Source organism: Hesperophylax consimilis, chromosome 8 (assembly GCF_061612785.1).
Source record: "Hesperophylax consimilis isolate HC1 chromosome 8, BYU_Hcon_1.0, whole genome shotgun sequence".
In the NCBI taxonomy this organism is placed as follows: Eukaryota; Metazoa; Arthropoda; class Insecta; order Trichoptera; family Limnephilidae; genus Hesperophylax; species Hesperophylax consimilis.
Window position 1 is genome coordinate 32900982 of NC_142843.1, and position 24242 is coordinate 32925223.

At 33.5% G+C, this 24242-nt stretch overlaps 1 protein-coding gene across 1 annotated transcript; it reads right to left on the minus strand.

The window, feature by feature from the left end:
* Positions 1 to 1129: 1129 nt before the first annotated feature.
* On the minus strand, positions 1130 to 19571 carry Hsepi (D-glucuronyl C5-epimerase). Its single transcript, XM_089634143.1, has 8 exons — positions 19396 to 19571; positions 17859 to 17987; positions 17614 to 17747; positions 13724 to 14299; positions 13499 to 13633; positions 12811 to 12998; positions 10774 to 10938; positions 1130 to 8549 (listed from the first exon to the last, which is right to left on the minus strand). Exons 2-8 carry the CDS (start codon positions 17977 to 17979, stop codon positions 8183 to 8185), a joined length of 1686 nt encoding a protein of 561 aa, XP_089490269.1. The 5' UTR covers positions 17980 to 17987; positions 19396 to 19571; the 3' UTR covers positions 1130 to 8182.
* Positions 19572 to 24242: the final 4671 nt, after the last annotated feature.

Consider the following 24242-nt stretch of genomic DNA (forward strand, 5'->3'; position numbering starts at 1 on the left):
TTATCAGATTTACTTACGTAAGAATCGGAATCGGAACTAATTCATCGACGTTCGGTGTCGTGCCGAATAATGATTGTAAATCATTACAGTGATTTATTTTTAACCTAAAAATAAATGCTGTCCATTATAATGCGGGAGTAAAAAAACATAAAACAATATGTTTGGTAGCGGCGTCAATTTTAAGATTCACTCCACACGCCCCATTCATATATTGTAGCCATGTTACTCGATGGTTGAATGTGAGTTCAGAACCAGTGAGAGTGAATCTGGATTCGTTCCATTATACATGGTGTCCGGGGGTAAAGTTCGATAACTTCGGGAGGTAATTCTACATGATGGTAGAAGTAAAAATTGTATGTGAAAAAAAACATTGGAATTTCGAAAAAGTTATTTATCTTTTTTACTTCTATCGTCATGTAGAATCACCTCCCGAAGTTAGTGCACTTTACCCCTGGATATGGAATCAGACTCGCTCCTAATCTGTAGGAAGGGATTTGTCAATGTGGTCTTTCAAGACGCCTGTACCAAATGAGGTAGAAAAGAAAAAAAAAATCCTGATAATGTTTTTGAAGGTATATATTTTTCATGGAAAACTATATTATTGTCAACCACATATTCATATGTGAGGCTACATTTTTTTATAAAAGCACAATTCTACTTATTTGTAATACAGATCCAATGATTTATTTTATTTTCAATTAAATGTAATAGCTACCCAGTTAATGATTGATAAATTGCAATTTTTTATTAAAATATGAAACCTTTTTACACAAGTAGGTACTTAAATGTTATTTGTTTATTAGTAATTTATTCATTTAAACTGATATATACTAAAACCAAACAATAATGGCAAGAAGTTACAAACCAAATATTTAAAGAAAACTGATAAAAATAAATAATTTTTATGTTACAAGAAAATTTTATAATACTTTTAAGTATGGCATTTAAAAAAAACTTTTCATGTGGCAAGGTCACAAATAAATTTAAAAAAAAAGATTTTATACAGAGTTAAAATAAATTAGAAATAGAATAAAAATCCAAGTACCGCATACTTTAATTATTTAATAATACTATGTGATATGTAAAATTGCATTATACTAAAAATTTTTTTTTTTTTAAATCAATGAGATAAACCTGAAATAGACATACATAATTATATAGAAACTTCAGATGAATACTAAAGAAACAATTAATATAAAAAATAATGATTAGCTGTTGTAAATATAAGCATATATTAGCATATATTTAATATTTTCAATATCAAATAAATTAACATAATTATAATACTCGCATTCGAATTAGTAAAAAATAAATTAAAATAAATAAAATAATATTTATATTCTAATAAGTGGTAAAAACACTGGTTATTTATCAATTCCACAGCATTTATCTGACCAGCAAAAAAACCTTTATTAAAAGTATAAAGGCATTTTTTTGAAGAGATTCTCTTATAAATGTATGGGTGACACCACCACCAGTCCTTGTGGAATGTTTTTGAGTGAATTTTAAAATCTAAAACTACCTTTAAAATCCATATTATATTTGTGAACTACAAATTTACAAATATTTAAGTGAATATAAAGTATGTTGGATGTTGGGTTGAAAATTTGTATTTTACTTAAAATTTGGACTTTGTTACATCAATTATTTAAGTACATGGTCATGTAAAAGATTATCCTATTAATTGTAAATATATTTGAGGTAAGTACTGCAGTAGCTAACATCTAGTAAGCTCATAATGTAGTCTACTGTCTAGAAATTATAATAATATGGTCAGTGCATTTGATTTAGATGTGCTCTACAATAATTATCAGTTCTTAAAACACAATATTTGCAATGCTACACTATGAAAATCATGAGAAAATGTTGAGATTTTATATTGGATCTGAAGTTTTGACAAAATGCATTCATTTTCTAGATGCAATCATATTTATTTCTACAGTTTACTCTTGATTAACTTGTGTTACAGTAACTGATTGATCATTTTAAAAATAAGATTTATATAATATCAAAAACAATAATTATTTAGTAACATTTCAATACACCATTCTTACAATTTAAAAAAGATATATAAAAGTGCACGGTGACCTACAAAGGTCAACTAATTATGTGGATGAAAATTTAAAAAGCCATAATGTTTCCATTAGCAGAAAAATAGTGAAATTTTTTTTTGGACAGACTTTCTGGTATCTTTTAATCTGCGTCCAATATCTATTCTCTTCTATCATTCCTGTAATCGAGAGTCAACCATAAGAAAATAATGTTAAAATATATTTAGATTATACAGAATTTCAGGGAAGCTATAATGCAATGTTATACATATTGAACTATCTGATCCTTTCCAAAAATATTATCGTAAAAGAATAATCATTCTGCAAATGGCATAAAAAAGCATGTACACAATACATATTGTTATTCATCCGAGTTTGGATGGCTGCAAAAAGTTCATCAGATTCAAAAACTTAACATCACACTTAAAAACTTCAAGTCTCAATACACAAATATGATACTACATACAGTGGTACCTCGACATACGAGTGCCCCCAACATACGAGTTTTTCGAGATACGAGCCGGCGAGAGAGTGATTTTTTGCTTTGAGTTACGAGCGAAATTCGAGATACGAGTTCGGTTTAGCAGGTCGGCCGGTAGTCACAGCAGCATACGGATGTTATGCAAGAAATTGGTTTCGGGGAGTCACAGGACGAGGAGGTTATTTCTACAAGTGAGATAAAGGAGATCTTAGGAATGTGGGAGAGAGTTTCACAATTCGTGGAAAAGAAACACCCAGAAAAAGTTGCAACAGGTCGTGCATCTGATCTTTTTAATGACATTTGCCTAACTCATTTCCGGAAAATTCTGAGAGGGAGGAAGAAACAAATCTCCTTGGACATGTTTTTTTCTAAACGGCCTACAGGTGAAAGCGAGAAAAATGTAGCGAAAAAGGCAAAGACCCCAGTAAGGATATCTAATTTATTTATTTACTTTCTCTTTTTTGTTTTTGTATAATAAATATTTGTCATTTATAAATACGTTTTTATTATTCAAAACCACGTAACAAAAATAACTGGGGTGACATTTTGGGGGTTGGAACGGATTAATGGTAGTCTAATTGTTTTGTATGGGGAAATCTGCATCGATATACGAGTAATTCAAGATACGAGCAAGGTTGCGGAACGAATTGAACTCGTATGTCGAGGTACCACTGTATTAATAAATCTAGTCCGTGTTTATAAACAAGGTTTATTGACTATGTAGTAAAGAAGGAAGAATAAAAAAAAACAAGTTTGTGGATAAAATGTTAAATAATGTTTAAAACACGCTATTCGCTACACTTACGTCTAGGTTAATTTAAGATAGTTTATCATCACTTTGAGACCTCAGTCCAGGATTATAAGAGCGTGGTTGCTAAGTCGAGGATAGGAATATTCCACAAAATAGGTACATTAGGTATCATTACATATTAGCTCAAGAAAATGCTGCCAGCTCAGTTTAATAATATCAACTGAAATGATAATGTTGAAATATTCACTATTTTGTTACTCCATTACAATATTGTTTACGAATTAACAACACTTCCCTAATGCCGAAAATCTAATCCTCATTATTTCATCTATGTTCAGGGAAGTCTCTAAACCATCACACATTTTTGAGATAGGTATTGCAAATTTGGAAGTTAAAATAAATATGTTACATAAAGTTTAAAATATGGATTTAAATTTTAAGTAATGGAAATTTCAAAGTTTTAACTACTGGCATAAAAAAGGCGTTCAAACATGTAAGATTATTATTTTCTAATTCAAATTTGGATATCTAATTGTGCATATGGGTCGGTGACTTTAGGCTGAATGGGGACAAAATGAATACAGGAGATTTATTATATTTTTGCCATTATCCTAGTTTGTTTTGGTTAGTGTACACATATGTAATATAAACACCAGTACCTAAAAAAAATAATGTTACTTGAATGGCATCAGATATTTATTTAAAAATAAAAAAAACTAAATTAAATTGAAGGCAAGAAAGACTAGGCAAGTGTTGGAGACATGCGGCATTTTATACAAAATATATATTTACAAACATATCTGTACTATTGTTTCCACATTACCTACAGTAGCAACACCCCCAAATGCACGATAAGTGAGAGGATATTATGTAAGTTGGTTAAAGGACACTACATCAAGTGGGAATATTATATTTTATCATGTAAACACTAGTTTAAGAATATTATTTTTTCTATTGAATTCCGTAAACCATTTTTGCCAGGTTTGGCATTTGGGCAGCATTGTTTATTCGTTTACAACATTTAATTTAAAACCTTACTATTTATTATTATTTTTAAAATAATAAAAATTATTGTTATGTTATTTTTATGACTACCAACAACCAAAAATATTCATAGATCATATAAATATACATATTATCTATCTACCACAAAAATTGAAACAATGACAAAACATGAAATACAACTACAAAATTTATTAAATACCTACACTTTCAAGAGAAATCTTCATTAACAAAAATATTAGAGATTTAATACCTATTTGGATTTTATCCAAATTATAGCAGGGCATATTACTATGTAATATAAATTATAGCAGGGCATATTACTATGTAATATAAATTAAGGAAAGAATTGTCTTTTAACTCAACTCAATGGATTGAAAAAAATAATAATAAATTAGCTACATATTCACAATTTCTTTCAATAATTTTGCATGTAATAATAATTGTACTAAAACACTGTACAAGTCTGATACCTACATAATATTTAACAATCAAAACAACTTCATAGCAATCGAACAAGTAAAACCAATTTAACCCTAGAAAGATAATCTATGTCCGCGGGACCTAGACGTTTTTTAAAAACTGCCGACTCTTTTTAATTACAACACTTAGCATTTTGTCTGTCTCAGTCAATTCAGTTGTCGTCTGGAGCTAACGTGAGACGCCTTTGTCACAATGGTAAGTACTTTAGATACCTAGATATGGCTATGATGTACGACTGCGAGACGTAAGATCGTTTGTGAAACTTTTGCGAGACACGTATTTTGTGTAATAAATGTGTACAATAGTATAACCATAGTATTTTGGTAATATAAAAAGACTGATAAACATTTAGTAATAGTGAAAAGGGCCAAAAAGTAACAAACAAAGACTAATAGTTTTATAAAATGGTCCTATTACATTTAGTAAAAGATTTTTTGTTAAACTAAAAAGTACATACATATGTATACAGGGTGTATCGGCAAGTACCCGACAAACTTTAACCAGCTATTCCTCAGCACATTTGGAGTAAAAAATGTTATGGGCACTTTGCTGTCCGGTAACATTTTTTTTCCATTAAAAACAAAAATTAAATAAAAAATCCACACTCCGTCACTGTCATTGGCATTGTTTCACGTGTCCAACAGCTGTTATTAGCAAGTGCGTCAAAAAGTGTCCTCGCTCTTTCGTACACACTAAATAATAATAGTTAAAAATGAGACGAATGGTGCCGTGCCATTTCGCTGTGATTGTAAAAGCGCGCCTTATTCAACGAAACTCGAACAAAATATTGCTAGACGGGTTTTCAAACTTTGACAAAGGATAAAACATTGGTGACATGTGGTGAAAATATGAATAATAATTTTTTTATTAAAAAAAATGTTACCGGAGAGCAAAGTGCCCATAACATTTTTTACTACAAATGTGCTAAGGAATAGCTGGTTAAAGTTTGTCGGGTACGTGCCGATACACCCTGTATATTTCACATTATATACTAATGGCGTTGCATATGTCTCTGGTACGTGTGATTATGTTTATGTGCCATTCAGTATACGATTATCTTTCCAGGGTTAAAGGCAGTTTTTAAAATTTAGTAAATTCAACAAATGGTAGCCTATCCTCAATGAATGTAATGCTTAATTTCAGACCCCCTAATTTTTTAAATTAGGTACTGAGTTTGTGGTTGGCTTTGAAAAACTTTCCTGCTGTTGAAATTTATATATACATTAAGTCTGCATAATAACCTAATACTGAAAAGACATTTTTGCAAACACAATAAAATGTTGGTTAATTATTGTTAAACCTAATAATAATATAATTTATGTACAAATTTATAAATATTTTTTGTAATTTTATATACAAATTGGAAGTTAGGTTTGGCTTTTTATCCAATATTTAAAAAATTACCAGCCAGTTTCGTAAGTATTACGTAATATTATATTGTATAAATGATGAAATGTGTGTTGCCAGAATTTTTTTAAATACAGTAGTAATAAGTTTAAGTAGTCAGAGGAACCGTAATGAACTATATTTGATTCAGAGTCAAAAATACTAGAAGTGTGCATATTTGGTGTTGCCAAGTTTTTCAAAATTGGAAGGTGTTGTAAGTTTGGTTTGTTTTAAGTTATGGAGAGATATTTCGTTAAAGAATATGGATGGCTATATATTAGGCCCAGTTGTTTTGCAGAAATTCATATGTGACAATGTCATTAAACAGACGTTCAGTGCCGTATTGTATTTTTGACAGTTGAAAGGTTACCGTTAAATGCCGATTCTAAATCCGTTTCAGCTTTTGAACAAATTGTAATCAGCAGAAGAGGACAATAATCGTGTTGTTAAGCTTGTCAGCTTATTGCAATTTGATAGAAAGCTTAAACTCACTTAGAATCGGCCTGTGACCGTGACCTTCTAGAAGTAAAAAAAAAAACAAATAACACAGAATGACCATTTGATGACAATTTTACATTTGAATTTCTGCAAAAAAAACTCGGCTTTAGTATTTTTCATGACTTCTAATTACCATGGAAATTTCCGTGAATATTTGAATATGACTATTTGTGCATTTACAATCATTGATAATGTTTTTTTTTTTGTAAAAATAGTAACAGTAAAAATACATAATAGGTATGCGTATAAGTCACTTCAGATTGCAAGATCGTTTAAATCTTTGAATATATGTTTGAAAGATTCTGGATATCTAAAATATCAACTGTCATTGCATATAAAATGTGTTAATTGAGAAGAGATTACACCAAGCGTCTTTATCACCATTCTCAGTTTCTGGCACTCACACTTCTGGGATCACACTAAGAACCTAACATGATTCATACTCCATCACCATTTTTCCTAATACAAGCATGAAACATTTTCTTATTACATAATCGTTTTAAAATTTCCCGCAAACCTGTTAAGAACTTTAGTGTCTCCAGGAGCACAATGAGTTGTTTCTACAATAGCAACTTCACCACAACAGTCGGTTAACCACTCGAGCGATAGCTACCCAAATTTGGGAAGCCGTATATAGGTGATTTTTAAGAATTTATTTTAAATTTCCCGCATTCAGCTAATACGTTTAGTGGCTAGCTTGATTAAGCTTATATCAAATACCAAAAGATGTTACTAATATTAAGTAGTTTACCATTGAAAAAGTCCTCCACAACACGGATGAACTCCTAACGTGTAGAAAAATATACAACATTTTTTGTATTATTAATAATACATTCTAGATAATGTTTTGTACCTTGAAGTCTGAATGTAGACGCTATTTTAAAACTGAACGTCTGCTTACATGTTAATGTCTGTGACTATAGATATTTCCGGTAGACCATAGACAACATACAGAAATAGTAATAAGTACAAGGTAGGTTAATTTTAGTAACTACTTATACAGGCTTCACGCGTTTATATATATATATATATGTATATTTTTTTTTTAAAAAGAAATACAAACATTCCCGGGTTACTGATAACCTGACAATATTTGAAAATCTCCTACTACCACCACACTAAGCAGAAAATGTTGCTTGTGTTGTGATGGAGGACTTATCCAGCCGAAGAATTGAACACACTACGCCTGGGTGGGACCCAAACGCGATGTCAACTCAGCATCAGACTGGTCAATATATATATATTTTTTTTTTAAATAAAACTAACAGTATATGATAAAAGGTGAATTTAGGTAGATTAATTGGCTTTAAAGCACAGTAAGTAGTTTATGTTACCATATCAATATTCGAAGTGCGACCAAAACTGAAAACCCGGAAATCTCTATCGCTCGAGTGGATATAACTTGGTGTGAATGTTCAAGAACAAAGATTAGCTCCCAGGACAGAACGTGGCATTTTACCTTTACCACAACATGACGCTGCAAGGACAACAAGGACGCTGTACAAATGACACAGCACACATAATAATATATTAGTTATGAGGTGCCTTCTTACCCTGCATGTATTCCTCCCACCGGTGTGCTGTGGAAGCAAAGATAGATTCCTTTTCTAATCCTGCCAGCAACAGAAGGAGATTGATGTGGGTAGCGTGATAGTCCCAGCGCGCAATGTTGGGCGTAACTCCGAGTGTAAAGTGACGAAGGTCGTAGATGCTGCCGGTGCCCGTATCATACAGTGGAAGCATCTTCTTTAAGGAGTCCATCCCCTGGTCATACAGGGCCTTAGCCTCCACGGCTTGCGTCGGCCCTGCTATCACGCGCAGGTCGTACAGCCCGAGGAGGGCGTAGATGAATCCATTTAGGACAAATGAGGCTGGCAATGTAGGATATTCTTCATACCTGCAAACATTTATATCTTAAATATGTATTTACACAAAAGCCATACAACTTTCCCACATTATTTATGTATCAACATTTCTTTTGTGCATTACGGGTTTGATCTATTTAAAATACATGATGTAACAATACACGGTCTCTGGAAACTAGTACAAACGGGAAACTCGTGAATCTACATTACATAGAGAACCTAAAATTTTTAATTTTTTTTAATCGAAATGAGTATATTTACTCTGTAGTGACCGATTTTCTTCAAATCTGCCTCAAAAATTTCCCAATCGGACTCCTTTCATTCGAAAACGAAAGCTCGTAAAAAATGATACCACAGAATGGACTCCCGATTTCCTAATACATAATCGATTCACTAATTTCCGGCTTGTACTACGAGTTTCCAGAAACCGTGCATATTTGTTATCATTTTTTTGTGCAATACCGGGTTCGTCTATTTAAAAAACTACGGAAACAAAAATGACTTGGCATTTTGCATAAAAAAGTTTGAATAATAGTACACTTGAAACCTTCAGCAGTTTGATCGAAATTGTCAACAGTCCCAGAAATATAATGGACACATATTTACACAGCTGCCAGCATTCGCTTAACAAATACATAATACACAAAATAAACAGAATAATTTACGATGCGTCATATTCCTTCAATAGGTTAAGGCAACACTAGATTTTTTTATCTGCCAATATGTTCTAATACATTTGTACACGATGGTGTTATCAGTGTGTTTTTCCACTAAACAAACATTTATTTTATATCTTTTTGTAAGTAAAAGTAACAATTTAACATAAAGTACACAAAGCAACAAAACTTCAATAATATTGCAAAAATTAATTAGCAGCGCAGCTAATCTAATTTAATAAGCTTCTGAGAACAACGCCTCATGTTGGCTTTGTAAAACACTTTGATCTTTGTGTACTGCAATATTTAAATCCAATAAGAGATATGCAAAGGCGAGAAAACTTGAGAGCGTTTTAGCAAAATTAATGTTCCTATGGAAAATATTCCTGCCGTAAAAGACCCCCTGTGAATGAAATGGGATTGCTTAAAAAATAATATCTGAATTATAAGCATGAAGGCCTCAGTGGTCGAGGGGTAAGGCTCTCGACCAGCAAGCTGAAGGTCGCAAGTTCGAATCCCGGCATGCGCAGGAAAATTTTAATCGATTGATTTGTGTTATTTCACAATTTACTCATTAAAAATAATATATAGTATATTTGCTACACAAGCCAAATTAGAAGATACTCTCAGTACCGCCCTGCTGTAATACTACCATTCAGAATTGAAACGTTGCTTGAAATGACTTTGGCCGTGTTTGGTGACCAGATCTGAATAGCCAGGTACTTCTCCATCTTCCTTTTCCTGATCTTCTTCCCCTCCCCACTACCTTCAGCCTCACAACATATCACGATTGGGGATGCCATAGTCTCACTGGCTCCAGATGGTTGGGAGCAGTTAAAAATAAAATTTAAAAAAACTCGTTTTTAATGTTGTTTTGATGAGACTTAAATTGCAAATTATAAACATTATTGTTTGCAAGTATGCTCACATATAAAGGATAACCTTTCAATGATATTTATACTTTTGATAAAGTCCCAAACAGCCAAATGTTTTGCAAAACTTCAATTCAATCAACATCATTAAGCTCTGTAAACAGTGACCTCATGAACAAAATTGGAGTAAAAAATGCAAAATATTTGCATTCCAGATATACATTTGAGCTTTGCAAACTCAATCACTTCTTAGAATACTGCACATAATAAATTATTAATGGTTATTCAAAACGCAAACTCTTTAATTTCTATAATAATAATAATAAATGGATAGTTTGAATGGTGTCATTTTTGTCAAAAATCATCTTTTTTTTCAATCACTACGTCTGGGTGGGACCCAAACAAGATGTTAACTCAGCCACCGACCGGTCAAGGGCTATATTATATTATCAACCAATGAACCCATTAAATTATCACCCACCACTCTAGTCATTTGATTGACGATCAGTGCCATTTTAATTGTGATTAGCTGCCAAGCGTAACAATCGTCTCATTTATTATTTATTTACTAACGGACCACATCCAATTATGCTTGAATGCTGATAAAAATCTGAAACGTGAACTCGTCGGTTGGAAAAAATCTCCACCTGGCATCATTTCTTGCATGTTAAATCATATATTATATTAGTTTTGGGAAGAATTTAATAAAATAAGATAATGAAGCTTACCAAACGTATTTGCCAAGGAACGTAGTAAGCACCCCTCCCTGCCAGGCCGGGAGACGGAATGGCCGAAGTGCTTGGAGGGCGGCGTGGAGGAATTTGGAATTACCAGACCTGTGGGCCGCCCTGGCCAGCAATGATATGGCGTGACCCTGACCCATGGCCGAGTACCTAACAAAGTGGGAGTCAAAATCAATTTAGGAGCTAGTCAATTGGTGACATTAATGAATAATAGAGAAGTGATATTGTTTCCTAGCATTTAACAATTTTTATATTACGAGCATTTCAAATATTTAGATAACAATAATGAATTAACCTTTTGAAGGCGTTAATTTGCTCCGTTCTATCTATACCCGTACGCGGTACATATTTTCAAATACCTATGCACGCAATTAAATGTCAAATTATAGCATTCTGGCATGATTTATTGGACTATATAGACAGAACAGATTATTCTCCACAATATGAAAACAAATCCTCGTGTGTCAACACTCTTAGATGTTTATAAAAACAAAAACATAAAATTTCATACAAAGACGTACCGTATCTTTTGAATGTGGTCCCGCCATTCACTCGACGTGTGTGTACTTAGGTGATAGACACAAGCATAAATAAACCACTCTCGACACAAGTGGGACACCATGATCACTTATCATTTTTAATTATGAAAAGTTATGAATGACATACTAGTACTAACGCCATCCGTTGACAAAAATGTAAACTAAAGGACTAAAAGGCGCGAAGAGGCGCACTTGATTATCGATCTTTTTTTTATGAAATAAATATTTATTTTTGAGAAATTCTTGTAGATAAAGCGTGCAAAGAGTTAATAATGTCATTATTGTATTTGCACTTCGTTCCATAGTTTGAGATATTCTCATTCACACTATCACTCGTCTTGTTTGAAATGAATTTTATTAGGATTAAGTTATTGAAGCTTTTAAACCCCATTGAAATATTTAATCATTGAATATAATATCGAGTAACATAAATTTAATAGAATTAGCAATTAGGTGGCAATAGCTCAATTGTTAAGACTAGAGAATCTGGGTTAGGTTAGGAGTCCCAGTTGCAACTGTTACCTTTTTATTTTCAGTGTTTTTATCTCTTTTAAATTTTCAATGATATTATCATCATCACTGACTTAACTCTTGTTTAGTGATCAGCCAAGCACTTTCCTACCTTACCTCTACTTCGAGTCTCACAACAATCCTTAAATGTGGATATCATAGATTTACTGCCTCCGAGCAGTCAAGACTTTTGTGATGTTCCAATTGTAGAATGTCAAATTGCTGTTACAGAGAGATCATTTTCTGTTTTTGATGATTAACTCTTTGCACGCGTATCAACTGTTGTTACGGCAAAAAGTCTATACTCACACGCGGCTGTATCAACAGTTGATTCGGAAACTTTGACGGCCGATATTCCAGCGCTCTTTCGTCATAAATGTATTTCTTGCTCACTTGGACATTCGTAGAACTATCACAATGCTGACATCTACAAGAATTTCTCAAAAATAAAATTGTATTTCATAAAAAAAGATCGATAATCAAGTGCGCCTCTTCGCGCCTTTTAGTCCTTTAGTTTACATTTTTGTCAACGGATGGCGTTAGTACTAGTATGTCATTCATAACTTTTCATAACTAAAAATGATAAGTGATCATGGTGTCCCACTTGTGTCGAGAGTGGTTTATTTATGCTTGTGTCTATCAACGTAGTGGCCTAAGTACACACACGCCGAGTGAATGGCGGGACCACATTCAAAAGATACGGTATGTCTTTGTATGAAATTTTATGTTTTTGTTTTTATAAACATCTAAGAGTGTTGACACACGAGGATTTGTTTTCATATTGTGGAGAATAATCTTTTCTGTCTATATAGTCCAATAAATCATGCCAGAATGCTATAATTTGACATTTAATTGCGTGCATATGTATTTGAAAATATGTACCGCGTACGGGTATAGATAAAATGTAGCAAATTAACGCGTTCAAAAGGTTAAACTGTCTTTTTTTTTGCTGAGTATAGTTGATTTGACCTACCAGCCGGGTTTAAGTTCTGCAAATCCTGAAGCAAGTCTCCTCCGTACAGGAATGGGCCATCCTCCAGTTTCTGGATCTTGATTTTTCACAAACCAATTGGCCGCTGCATAAAAATGTGCCATGTGCTCACTGGATGCAAGGGTTATATTGTCAATCATCCCACGACCACTAAGCATAATACCTGTTACCTGGAAATATTTATATTATTAGCGTCAACTGACAATTGCCCTTCATTAACCCCCCCGCACTGGAGGGGGGTAATATACACCCCCCAAATGAGAGTTTTAAGCGATATCAGAGTTGTTTTTACATCACATACTCTATAATTTGGGTAATCCTAGAAAAACTATTCTGTAATGGATCTGCATTTAAAAAAATATTACGTAACTATTTCATAATAAATAATATCTATCCAATTATGATGAAATTACTCTGTTACAATAATATGTATTTTAGTTACGCTCGTACCATCTCTTTGACTGTTTTGCTTTAATGAAGATGGGTGATGACCGGTTAAAAAGATAGGTATAAAAAAATGCTAATATCTGAATGTTACTGGAAAGGGACAAAAGAGTACTAAGAGACACAATCACTTTGTGATATATATGGGGGACCCTAGTGGCCCCCCTTTGGGTGACATGTGAATTTGAGGTACATAAAAAAATAATATTTTTTTGTGCATATTTACCTTAAATTTATTTCTAGAAAGCTTCCGCTTTGGTTTGTCTTGGTAAGCAAGACCCTTTTGAAGATCGATTATCAAATCTCTCGTCAAATGTTTCCAAACATTCACTTTTCCAATTCCATGATAGATATTTTCATCCTGCAATAATAAACATTTATCATTGCTTATATAAAAGTGACAAGTGGATGAATCATCTGTATAAATAATTAAGTATTGACAAATGTATACCTGGGCAGATATCATGACATCGCTCGGAACGTAATGCAAATAGTAAGCTTCATTCCTTTCTTGGTTTTTGAGGCCAATAATAATACTGGAATTATATTGCAGTTGCACATCAAAACTTAAAATAAAATCTAAAACGTGATTCAATTTTAAAAACACGTGGTTTGATGCCTGGTCGACAGTTGAGAATTGTAAAACTTCCGAATGTTTCGAGGAATCCCTGATTCGAGTTATTACAGATCCTTTGGATTCCGTCCAATCGGCTAGAACTGATTCACTATCATCAATGACCTTTCTTCGTGGTTCAGGCTCAGTCAAATTTTTGCTATAATGTGCTAGTCCAAATTGTGCTATTTGTGTGGGGTAATAGTAACCTTGCGGCTCCCATTGTATCGAGACCGGGACTCCGTCGATAGCGCTGATGCACTTTACCCTGTCTCGAACCTCCACATTGTAGTTCTCGAATGTTCCAAACACCCCGCGTGGGTCATACTTCACTTTAGGGTGGTACACTTTACTGTAACTATGAGACCATTCGAATCTATCAATTCCATCATCGGAGGCTAACTTGCCATAAATCTGTAACGTTAAACAACATTTTAATTAATATATCGAGTATGCATGCACTGCGAAGTAATGCAAAATCACATGTTTTTAGTTTGAAAATTTGATTGTACAGAACTATTAAAGATGATTTAATTAAATACTGCAAGTAGAACATATCAGTTTTTTATATGCCTAGAAAAAAATAAAATATCAGGTCCATAAAAGAGTGCAAAATCTCTTACTCACAAACCACTTATCAGATATGGTTTTATTGTATAATGTGGCAAATTAAGTTCATTAGATAATGATTCAAAAAAAATTATGACTGAACTTATAAAATAAAATAAAACATGCAGTTTGGCAGTGTTTTTTTTCATGAATTAGAATATACTGTTAATGTTAAGCAGGAATTTCAACCTCATCGCCATCTGCGTAAGGAGTGCGTGGTTTTGTCTGATTCCGAACATTACATGGCGGGGTGCATAGCTTTATCAGTTACTGCAAGTTATCATTTTATAAACATTTGTTCAGTTTAGTTGTAGGTATATACATATATTAGTGATTATTGGTGTTTTGTGAGGATAAAATTGATATTTTGTAATTTACTTGTGTTCTTATATCCAATGTTTTTTTTTTAAATTTAATATTTTGTAAATATTTTTTGCCCACGGGTACTGGACCCTTAGTTTGTTATTATAATTTTATGTTTAAGTGAAAACCTATCATTAGATATTATTTTTATTATTTATAAGTTGATTATTTAAGAATTTAAAAAAATCTGTTGGTTTTCCCAAATAAATAAATAATAATAATAAAATAGCATTTATATAGCGCAGTTTAGTGTCATTTCACTTTGAGTGCGCTTTACTATAACAAACTTAAAAACGGTAATTTAGTATTAGTGGTCATGTTCTTAAAATTATTCCTACAGTGTGCCTTACCCAATAGATATAAATAATAAAAGTTGTTTTTGTGATTTGTTTTTGGGGTGTTATGCCGTGTTGCGCTATCTCCTTCTTTAGCCAACGTTTCGGACAGCATTGCAGTGTCCATCATCAGGGCAGATGTGTTATTCGAGGCTGTGTTAAAATGTAAGCTTATGTATGAGGTTGTGATACCGTGTTGCCAGCTCCAACCCTCTGAGCTAACATTAACGTATCATTTTATATTTAAAGTGGTTTTCTTCGTTTAGCTCTAGTGTAGCCGTCAATTACCGGATACCAAGAACTATTGAGCTTAGCTCCATCGTCTCTATTAATGTTTACGGGATTTTTATGAATTTCAATGGCTTCCGTAATCAGCCGTGCTCTATAAGTTTTGGGTCTCCCCAGGATTTCAGGAACAAATCCAAAATAATGCCCGGTGTCAATCAAATGCTCGGCAATTGCCGATTTGTCAGGGTGGCCGAGTTTACAAGCTCTGAAGTGTTCTGAAATCCTTTTGGAGATAGTCCGCTCTGTCTGGCCTACATAGACCTTGTCACATCCGGAACAGCTGAGTTTATACACTCCATCTGTTTCCAGAGGAAACTTAGTCTTTGCAGACCTCAGTAAGTCCTGTATCTTTGTTGTTGTTCCGAAGACAGTCTTGATATTTTCCTTTCTCAATAGCCTGGCAATTCTGTCTGTCACATTGTGCACATAAGGAAATCCCAATGAGACCGATTGTCAGCGCTATTGGTGCTCCTACATACAAACTTTCCCAATACCTCTCGAGATTACTGCAGATGCAAACTGGAAAAACCGAATCGTGGATTAAGGATTCAACAGATCTGATTAGTAAGCTCAAGAAAGTTAAGACTGAGGAAGGAGATATTCTGGTCAGCTTTGACGTCGTGTCACTTTTCACAAATGTGCCTCTAGAAGACTCCATGACAATGCTCAGGGAGATATATGAGGAAGACATTTGCAAACTTTTTGAACACTGCCTCAAAACGGGATACTTTGCGTTTCAGGGTGAACTATTTGAGCAATTGGAGGGAGTTGCGATGGGCAGTCCGTTATCGCCAGTACTAGCCAATTTTTTTATGGAGAAGTTTGAAGAAGTGGCACTCGACACAGCTTCGGCTGTTCCTAAAGTATGGTGGCGCTACGTCGACGATGTCTTCGCCATTTGGCCTCATGGAACGGAGAAACTAAACGAATTCCTGGACCATCGTAATTCTCTCCACAGTTAAATTTAGTTCACAATGGAACTGGAAAACGAAGATAAAATCCTGCCTTTTCTAGATGTGGAGGTGATGCGGAAACACGATGGTAGCCTAGGGCATACTGTATATAGGAAACCAACCCATACGAATCGGTACTTACACGCTGATTCGCACCACCACCCAGCGCAGAAGAGAGGACTTATCCATACATTGGTGACCCGAGCGACCAGAATATGTGAAGAACATAAAATCGGAGCGGAACTTACGAAGCTGACCGATGCACTGGAGCGTAACGGTTACCCAGCAAGTCAGACAAGGCAAATCATAAGAGCCAAATCTGCACCAAACGAAGACAGAATTGAACAAGAGTCGAAAGGCTGTGCCTTCCTGCCTTATGTGCACAATGTGACAGACAGAATTGCCAGGCTATTGAGAAAGGAAAATATCAAGACTGTCTTCGGAACAACAACAAAGATACAGGACTTACTGAGGTCTGCAAAGACTAAGTTTCCTCTGGAAACAGATGGAGTGTATAAACTCAGCTGTTCCGGATGTGACAAGGTCTATGTAGGCCAGACAGAGCGGACTATCTCCAAAAGGATTTCAGAACACTTCAGAGCTTGTAAACTCGGCCACCCTGACAAATCGGCAATTGCCGAGCATTTGATTGACACCGGGCATTATTTTGGATTTGTTCCTGAAGAAATCCTGGGGAGACCCAAAACTTATAGAGCACGGCTGATTACGGAAGCCATTGAAATTCATAAAAATCCCGTAAACATTAATAGAGACGATGGAGCTAAGCTCAATAGTTCTTGGTATCCGGTAATTGACGGCTACACTAGAGCTAAACGAAGAAAACCACTTTAAATATAAAATGATACGTTAATGTTAGCTCAGAGGGTTGGAGCTGGCAACACGGTATCACAACCTCATACATAAGCTTACATTTTAACACAGCCTCGAATAACACATCTGCCCTGATGATGGACACTGCAATGCTGTCCGAAACGTTGGCTAAAGAAGGAGATAGCGCAACACGGCATAACACCCCAAAAACAAATCACAAAAATACTTTTGGCCGTGAAAATCTTAAATCATATTCAATAAAAGTTGTGTTTACAAATATTGAATCCTACACACATTATTTTTAAGGCTTTGATAAAAAAATTGATAGTAATTTTCGATAGGTACTTACTTCAAAATATTTATGTAAGAAAGAAAAAGGAATATAAACTTCATCTCCTTCTTTCCGACAAGAGACGGAATATTCCCCGTTAATGTGGCAATCAATTTCTTCTCCTGTACTTGGTCTCATATCTAATGGTGGTCCTGAAGTGACATTAAATAATACTTTGAGTGAAATGAGACATACTAATGCATATTGATAGTATGATGCATTATTTAATTTCAGAAAAACGTATGAATGGAATTTATATTTACCAGGCTTCAGAGAAGCTATGGAAAGATGGCCACATTGTTTCCACAGAATAATAATAAAACTTACACCAAAGAATAATATAATACCCAATGTATGCTTAAGATTGATTCTTAAGAACATCATCTTGTTATCTGAAATAAAATACACTCAGAATAAGAATACAATATTATATATTATATAAATAAAATACACTCGGAATAATAATACAATATTATAATAATAATGATTGGATTTTTTGTATAGCGCCGTTTTGGTGAGAAAATCACCTCAAGGGCTCTTAACAACTTAATTTAACATTTAATTTATTCCTATCTCTTAGAATTATAACTTATTACTTTTGGCTTATAACTAAGTTTCATAGCTAGTGACTTATAACTAGTGGCTTATAACTAAGATTAATGTCGAGTGATTTAAAACTAACTAATGACTTAAAAATATACATATTTTCATGACAGAGTGGATATTTACACAATACCGCTGTAATATTTTCTAGTTAAATAAGTGAAAATGTATCTTTCTTTTTATCTAGAATAAAAAAAAAATATGACTTATGTTACAGAAATAACATACACTCAGATTAAGAATACAATATTATATGTTACAGAAATAAAATACACTCAGAAAAAGAATACAATATTATATGTTGCAGAAATAAATTTAAAAAAAAAATATCCTGATTTGTTCCGATAAATGTATATTATAGATTGTCTGATATACTTTAAATTTATGATGAATGAAGCTTTGTTGACAGGAAACATCAAAATCCTAACCACATGATTACAATATATAATGGTTAACCACATAAACGTTGTGATGACTGAATAAAACTATTTACGTATATCTTTATTGGCAGTTTCTGCTGTTTTGCTAATATTTATTAAGTATTTGGATAGTTTGCACCAAAATAAATTGAAGCACTTGAAAGTACATTTAAAACCACAATAATTTACTTCTATAGTAAACACTGTCCTTAAACGAACTGTTTTCAACGAATTCTCTCATAATTATTTGTCTCTGGGTTTAAGATTTTAGATCAAATGTTAAGAAACCGGAACAAAACAACTGACACAGATTTTCACGTATGATTTTCTAAGCTAACCTTACACCTGTTGGCTCTTTTAGTAATGCGATGATAACAGCAAAGCACTACTATTTGCAGAACATGTTGGTATACAAAATATTGGATATCCATGTAGTCTGCTAGTTTGTTTAGTACGGAAAATATAACTCAAGTATTCTAATAATATCTTTTATGACTTACAATGTAGGCACTTGACATAAGAACGCGGCAAAGTTTCGAACAAGAATTAATAAAAGAAGTGAACAAATCTTAAAAGCTCTCTCAATCATGATATTATATTTCCTAGAAATATTTGACATGATTAATATTTACTGCCATCGTTGCGGCAGTGGTGCGTCACCGAGAATTCCTGTGGCACGTTTTATTAAAATACATTAATATATTCATGAATCCAGACGTTTTACAATATTATAAAAATGAAAATAGATTACGATATCCTAAAATTAGAAATCACTTACCAAGCAGCTCTTTCCATGTTAACAATTTAAAGAACCATATTGAGGATAAACGTTGCAGTTTTGTGATAAGCGAATACTTATTTACTTTATTAGCAAAAACAAAATATTTATGTCATGTTGCGAGTGACCCATATCGATTCAATATTTTCATGCTATTTTGACAGCTGACAACAGTGAAGTTCTTGATGATTGTATTTGAGGTGTACCAACTTCAGAAGTAACACGACAGGTATTTTGTACCTACAACTAGGTACCTACGCGCTCGATTCGGCCGTGAAAAACAAGATAAAAAGTTTATTACCTGTTCTGATGATACTATAATATTTTTTTTAGTGTCGCAACATTTGCTTTTAACTATCTTGAACAGGATGAAAAATATATTGCAAATTTATTTGCTTAAATGTAAGTTTTCCCTGAAAGTACGTGCGTACACTTATTATTTGCAAACACAAATGTGTGTTGAATTGCCCCGAGAGGAAAATAATTGAATAGGTGACTCGCATAGAATAAAGATGAACACAAGAAATGCCACGTGGGCGTGTTCCATGATCCAAAATTCTCTGCTTAAATTTTATAAATACAGAACAGTATTCCACCATCATTATGAAATTCAAATTTGATGGCGATATACGATGTCAGACATTGTGGAAAAGAGACAGAGCGGCTGCTAAATGGGCTAGAACCGAAAGGTATTAAGTCAGTAGCGACATTGGTTGCCATTTAAGTCTAAATGGTAGGTATTTCTAGTGTGTATTATGTGTTCATTGCTGACTCAGAATAATATTATCTGCGCTTGCTTACTCCTTTCATCTTGGTCCGAATACCAAATCATTCATTGGGGGGCATCGAACCAATTTACTTTATAACAACAGTTGATACGTTTATTTCCTTTTTCGACCCGAGTTTTTACTGATTTTTACTGTTTTGACGGTAAAATAAAAAGTTGGGTATCCAAAGTGTAGTAATTTGTGTGGTTTAAGATGGTAGCAAAGATTTAAATTAAGAGGCTGGGCGCTGAGGTTAATCATAATAATGTTATTTTATTTAACTTATGATCTATTGAAACCCGCACCCGCATCGGTCGCCCCTCCAATCATTACACTCAAGGTTTGTTGCTGTGATTGAATTTAATCATTCTTAATTAAACTTTGTCTAATAAAACACGGGATACAATTTTATAATACACGTAACCATTTTGAAAAAAAAACAAAATTGTTTTTTTAGAATACAAATAAAATATTAATTATGTTAACCTCATGTTTGCCAGCGTATCCGTAAGGATACCATTAAATACTAATTTATCTGAATATAAAAAGCTATTCTGGGGAAACTACTTATTAATACTTTTATACATATATAAACACACTATCTTGAAAGACGGTGCAATTTACAAAAATATCATTTAGCAAAAAAACAAGTAAGTTATTACGAAAATAAAATCAGCTGGCACGCTGTGAAAATTTTGCGTCGGCGAGCAAGAAGTTTTACTATTGATACACGTTCACGCAAATCCAACCTCAGAAACTTTTTTTGTGTAATAAATATTATTGGTTGTTAGTTTTTTTGTTCATTACTTCATTTGCTTCCTAAATAAAAAGAAATAATAAAAAAAAATAACATCTCAGATTTACTTCAGATTATACGAAAGAAAAACATCTCTAGATTACGCGAAAAAAAAATCTCTAGATTACACGAAAGAAATAAAATCAACTTAATTCAATGCATACTTTCCATTTCCGCCAACTTGGTGTGTGTTTATTTAGATTTTGTGAGGTACCATTGTGTGGTAATAAAGTTGAGTATTTAAGCGATAGATGGCGCTAGTCACAAAGCTTACTCCAGAGTCCGACAGATGTCGCTAGAGCGTAACAATTACTTGCAAGATAAGATTGACAGGGATCGAGCTTCTCGAACCAGAGAATTACCAACCTTCGGGTAATGAACAGACAACAGTGTAGCTAAATTCAGACCTATTATTTGTAACGTAAATAATATACACAATTATAAGCAGAACCATTTACTTTTTACAAAGAGTTCCTAACACTTAAATCTGCAAAGTAAGGCAGATAAAACAGATTTAAACAGAACCTTCCGGAAGGGCCACATCATACTAACAAGACAATGTAAATATATTTACTATTTAGTCACACTTTTTACGAATACTTATTGAAACCAAAAACAATACTTCGTTTCAACTTAATTACTTCAAGAAAATAAATATTCAAAATAACCCGAAAGGAAAATTAATGCATTTAAGGCGATGCACTACGTCGTGTAATATTTTAAATTGAGCCGCTATCAATAACAACCTTTACGTAGATGGCGATAAGGTTTAAATTCCCGTTTAACACCATCCGCCTGTTTTGATTTATGCAAGAAACAAACATGGCCAAAAAGTGCCTTTTATTTTATTTTGTGGATGTTCAGGTTTAAATATTTTTTTTTTTTCGATCATTTTATAAATAATTTAATTTTCCACATTATACAATAAAATTATAACCGAAAATGGGTTCGTAAGTAGGAGATTTTGAACTTTAAAGCAGTTTTCATAAGCCTTATACATTCTTTTTTTCTGGGCTTATATATAGACTTATCTAAAAACTGGTCGATTATTTCAAAGGCCAAGATGTATTCTACTCGCAGTATTTATTTAAAGCATCTGAAACATATCTACGCGACCAAATTTTCAAACCAAAAACATATGATTTTGCATAACTACTTATGGCATCGCTTTAAATAACAAGCAATCCATAATTATTAATTGTTTGGAGTTTACGTTCCAATTTCTTTCTATTTGACGGGCTCCGTAGTCGAAGGGTCAGGCTCACGACTAGTAATCCAGAAGTCGCGGGTTCAAATCGAGCTGAAAGACGGCAGATAGACTCGTTGTCAATTACAATGAATTTTATCAACGTGGCAACCACGTACACACACGTGTTTAAATGTACTCATTTCTCTGAAATCTGCAGTAGGTACATCAGTTACCTATAAATTCGAAATAAATGTCTGTCCTACCCGATCGGCGTTTGGCGAGGTTAGCGCGGTTGAACTCAGTCTCTAGGAAGAATGGTTCAATTCAAACTAAAGTCTTTTTTAAAGTTTTAAAGTCATTTAAAAATAGATGTATTATAGAAAAAGTACTATGTTTTTTTGGGGTTATTTTTTTTACCATTTTCCTCTACGTAAATAGTTCTATCTTGTTGTGAAACGACGTGTTATTTGAATAATTTACGGGTATTAAGACTGAAGCAGGATTTTAAAATTTCACCGTTAAAAATAACATCACTTTTCCTCAATGTTCTGTTTTGTGACCATTCTGTTTTGTTACTGTTCTGTTTCACCATGGATCCTGTTTTTACAATGCGCCAAAATGGGTGAGAAGCGAAGTAACACCAACCTACCTAATGTTTGTGTGACAAACAAAATAAAGGCGGCATGGTCGCTCTGGCGGCAGGTTGGTACGGGTGTGGCGGGTGCGCATGCGCCGCTGTGCGCATGCGCCAGTCTGGCGCAGGCGTTGGGACGCCCTCCCCCTCCCTCCGCCCCACGGCTGTGACGCATTGATCGCGACGGCAACCGCCATTGCCAGTGGCGCGCCAAGTAAACACAAAATGGAATTAAATGGTTGTACTTTAAATAATTCTACAATTTAGAGGTGATGCTTTTATTTACAGTAATACACTTAAATATACATTTTTGTGATACAGCTTTGAAAACAAATTACACGTATTTAATATTTCGGTAAAGGTTACGAATTCCGCTTCACGGTAAATATGGAATGTTTACTTTGAATCAATACTTGAATTTAGTTATATTATTACTAAAAGTTACTATAAATGTTGGGGAACCTTTAATAACGCCTGCTCGCGTCCCCTTTAGAGTGATATCCCAGTTTTCAAGTAGTTTGTGGGCTACGCTAGGTTTGTATAGACTGGTTTGTGATTTACTTCTAATACGATATTATGAATATAATCCAACTCTTGATATGAACATAGTCGCCGTAGGCTGCGACTATAACGGCGCCGCATACTAATTGACATATCGCGTAAGTGACTTAATAAACGAAATTAAAATTAAAAGTGCGTATTTTTCCGTCTCCCCCGACATAATAAATCTTGTTTTGAATTAATAAAGCTAAATCCATTTATTTGAAAGTGAAATATTGCGTATTAAGAGTGAAGCGGAATAAGAGAAAAATAATAATATTTCGTTTGCGAACTTCGGAAATAAATCGGTGATAATATAATATTTGGTAATAAATTTGGTTATAAATACGTCCAAATTATTGAAATAACACCTCGTTTCAAACTATTTACGTCGGGGGAGATAGAAAAGCATTCGGGATATAGATTATTAAGTTCTTTGTTTGGGCTATTTAAATAATGTGTGCATATTTAGATTAAAATGAAAACTTCAGGCAGACGTCTTATTCATAGTAATAAGAAAAAAACATGGCGTCGAACTGTCAACACACGTGAAATTTTATACTTTGAAGTAAACGGAACTATAATGCATCTATATAATATATATATATATATATATACTAGTTGCTTTTTTGCAGTAATTGCAACAATACAGCAGTGTTATTTCAATATTTTGTACGTAGAACGCGTAAAGCGGTATTATAGAACTTTACTTAGTACCTAACCTAACTATCAATTAACATTTATATGTATGTATTTTTTTTATTCTGAAAATGTTAAAAATGATTGGGAAAAAAATAATCAACTGCATATTATATCCGCACAAAGACAATTTATCTACCTAGCTCCTAAAATCTTCAACCATCTCTCTGACAACTTAAAATACGAAACCCAACTCCATACTTTCAAAACGCAAATAACGCC